General features: G+C 38.5%; 1 protein-coding gene across 1 annotated transcript; it reads left to right on the top strand.

Annotated features, from left to right (window-relative positions):
* Positions 1–1,011: 1,011 nt before the first annotated feature.
* On the top strand, positions 1,012–1,977 carry LOC113909939 (olfactory receptor 11G2-like). Its single transcript, XM_027571633.1, has one exon. The coding sequence runs from the start codon at positions 1,012–1,014 to the stop codon at positions 1,975–1,977; it is 966 nt and encodes a 321-aa protein (XP_027427434.1).
* Positions 1,978–3,202: the final 1,225 nt, after the last annotated feature.

Below are 3,202 nucleotides of genomic sequence, written 5' to 3'. Positions count from 1 at the left end.
TGCTTCTATGTAAGATTACATATAATTCTTTCTCAGATACTACAACGACCTCAGCTGAGAAAATCATACAATTATTCAGGATAAAAATCCTAAATAATCTTTTAAAAAAAATCTTACCATACAATAACAACAGATCAAGGGAGAATCTTTGTCTTCCAGGATTGGGAAAAAAAAAAAAAAAAAAAAAACTCTTGTATTTGGAGAAATTCTGGCACATGCCTTCCACTGCCACCTAATACAATATGATTGCTATGGGAAACAAATAGACTGAACTGCCAAGTTGCATTCAGACTTGATACAGCCTACGTAGTGCCATGGGCAATGAGTATACATAAACAGAGTCCTTCCACCTTAGATGCCAAATGTGATAACCAAGAGTAGGTTTCAAAGGAAATAAGACATACAGAAGTTAAGCTGTGATTCAGTAACAACAAACTAGGGGTAATTTTAGGTGCCAAAATGTAAGGTTCTTCCTAATGCTGTGGAGCTGAATCCAGCAGGCTGGATAGAGAGAAAGCATTTTTTACATAGCAAACATGTGTGGTCACATAATGAACTATCTAATGAACTAGAGAGCTGTTTTAGTCATCACTTTATAATATCATAAACAAGAACAAAAAGGAATATTCCCTGTGCCCTTTCACTGTATCTCAGTGAGACATTTTGAAATGTCTTAATATAAGTGGTACTTCATTTGATATTCTTCAATATTACTAATTACAACAAATTAATTTTACATTATACTTTAGAAAGAAATTTCAATTTTGCACTCCTAATATGTAATCCAGTATCCTGCAGTATTTAATGATTGCCCCACACCATGTTTTTATTTATATTATTATTTACATCTTATCAAAATGAAATCATACTCTTGGGGCACAGGTTATGGTGATCACAGCTTTGTTGCTTTAACAGAAACGTCACTGTTTATTACTTTATCCAAAAAAAGAATCTGGTGTTTTCAAGAAGAACCAGCATACTCCATTAAAGTGCAATAACCTAGTCATCTCCATGTCTTCCAAACCAATGAATGTATCCAGCACAGAAACCAACTCCATTAGCCACTTCATCCTCATGGGCTTTCCCTCAAGCCCAGAAATGCAGCTCCTCTACTTTGGGCTCTGCTCAGTAGTCTACACCCTGACTCTGATGGGGAATGCAGCCATTGTCTGTGCTGTGCAGTGGGACCGGCGTCTTCACACCCCCATGTACATCTTCTTGGGGAATTTCTCTCTCTTGGAAATATGTTACGTCACCACGACTGTCCCTAACATGTTGGCCAATTTCCTGTCCACAAGCAAGTCTATTTCCTTTGTGAGCTGTTTCACACAGTTCTACTTTTTCTTCTCGTTTGGGTGTGATGAGGGCTTCTTCCTTTGCATCATGGCCTTTGACAGGTACCTTGCCATCTGTCATCCTCTATATTACCCGTGCATCATGACTAAACAGCTATACAATGGCCTTGTCATCTTTGGATGGTCATGTGGGTTCATCCTCTGCCTAATCCCAGTTGTTCTCATTTCACGGTTGCCCTACTGTGGCCCAAATACCATCAACCATTTTCTGTGTGATCCTGTCCCATTGATGTTGCTGTCCTGTTCTGAAGACACCATCACTCAGTTCGTTTACTCTACTTTCAATGCTATTTTCATGATTGGCACCTTTCTCTTTATCCTTTGCTCCTATGCTCTGGTGATTGTGGCTGTGCTACGGATGCCTTCAGCAACAAGCAAACACAAGGCTTTCTCTACTTGTGCTTCTCATTTGGCAGTTGTCACCCTGTTTTATGGCTCCATCATGGTGATGTATGTTAGTCCTGGATCAGGACACCCAGTGCAAGTGCAGAAAATTGTGACCTTATTTTATTCTGTGATAACACCACTCTTCAATCCTCTAATTTATAGCCTCAGGAACAAGGAGATGAAGGCTGCCCTAAGGAAAGTCTTTGGGACTGAAATGCCTGTCCATAAAATATAAATCAGAAGTCAGAGTGAACCAAGTTCCACCACAGCCTATCTTAATAAAATATGAGCAAGATAATTTTCTAGAGAATTCAATTATTTTGGTTAGGGAACTGTTACAATAAAGCTCACTACCATCTTAAATATCTCTCACTACATGATGGAGTTTTCTTTAATAAATAAAACTGTCTTAGTCTCTTCAAAAATTGCTGTTGGAAAAATTGAACAGCCACATGCAGAAGAATGAAGCCAGACCACTTTCTTACACAATACACAAAAATAAACTCAAAATGGATGAAGGACCTAAATGTGAGACAGGAATCCATCTAAATCCTAGAGGAGAACACAGGCAGTAACTTCTCTGACCTTGGCCACAGCAACTTCTTGCTAGATACGTCTCCAAAGGCAAGGGAAACAAAAGCAAAAATGAACTTTTGGGACTTCATCAGGATAAAAAGCTTATGCACAGCAAAGGAAATAACGAACAAAACTAAAAGTCAACCTATGGAATGGGAGAAGATATTCACAAATGATATATCAGATAAAGGGCTAGTATCCAAAATCTATAAAGAACTTATCAAACTCAACATCCAAAAAACAAATAGTCCAGTCAAAAATGGGCAGAAGATATGAACAGACATTTCTGCAAAGAAGACATCCAAATGGCCAACAGACACATTTAAAAAATGCTCCACATCACTTGTCATAGGGAAATACAACTCAAAATCACAATGAGATACCACCTCACACCAGTCAGAATGGCTAAAATTAACAACTTAGGGGCGCCTGGGTGGCTCAGTTGGTTGGGTAACTGCCTTCAGCTCAGGTGACTCAGCGATCCTGCAGTCCCGGGATTGAGTCCCGCATCAGGCTCCCTGCTCAGCAGGGTGTCTGCTTCTCCCTCTGACCCTCCCCCCTCTCATGCTCTCTCTCTCATTCTCGCTTTTTTATTTATTTTATTTATTTATAAATAAATAAAATTAAAAATTAAAAAATAAAAAATAAATAAAATTAACAACTTAGGAAACAATAGATGTTGGTGAGGATGCAGAGAAAGGGGAACCTTATTACACTGCTGGTGGGAATGCAAACTGGTGCAGCCACTCTGGAAAACAGTATGGTAGTTCTCCAAAAAGAGGGCACTTGTGATGAACACTGAGTGTTGTATGTAAGTAATGAATTATTGAATTCTACTCCAGAAACCAATATTGCACTATATGTTAACTAATAAAATTTAGATT

The sequence above is a fragment of the Zalophus californianus genome, chromosome 6 (genome assembly GCF_009762305.2).
Source record: "Zalophus californianus isolate mZalCal1 chromosome 6, mZalCal1.pri.v2, whole genome shotgun sequence".
Lineage (NCBI taxonomy): Eukaryota > Metazoa > Chordata > Mammalia > Carnivora > Otariidae > Zalophus > Zalophus californianus.
This window is presented reverse-complemented; position numbering and strand designations above follow the sequence as displayed.

Bases quoted from the DNA above. Each gene is read 5' to 3' on its own strand.
- LOC113909939 (XM_027571633.1), top strand. From the start codon at position 1,012: ATGTCTTCCAAACCAATGAATGTATCCAGCACAGAAACCAACTCCATT.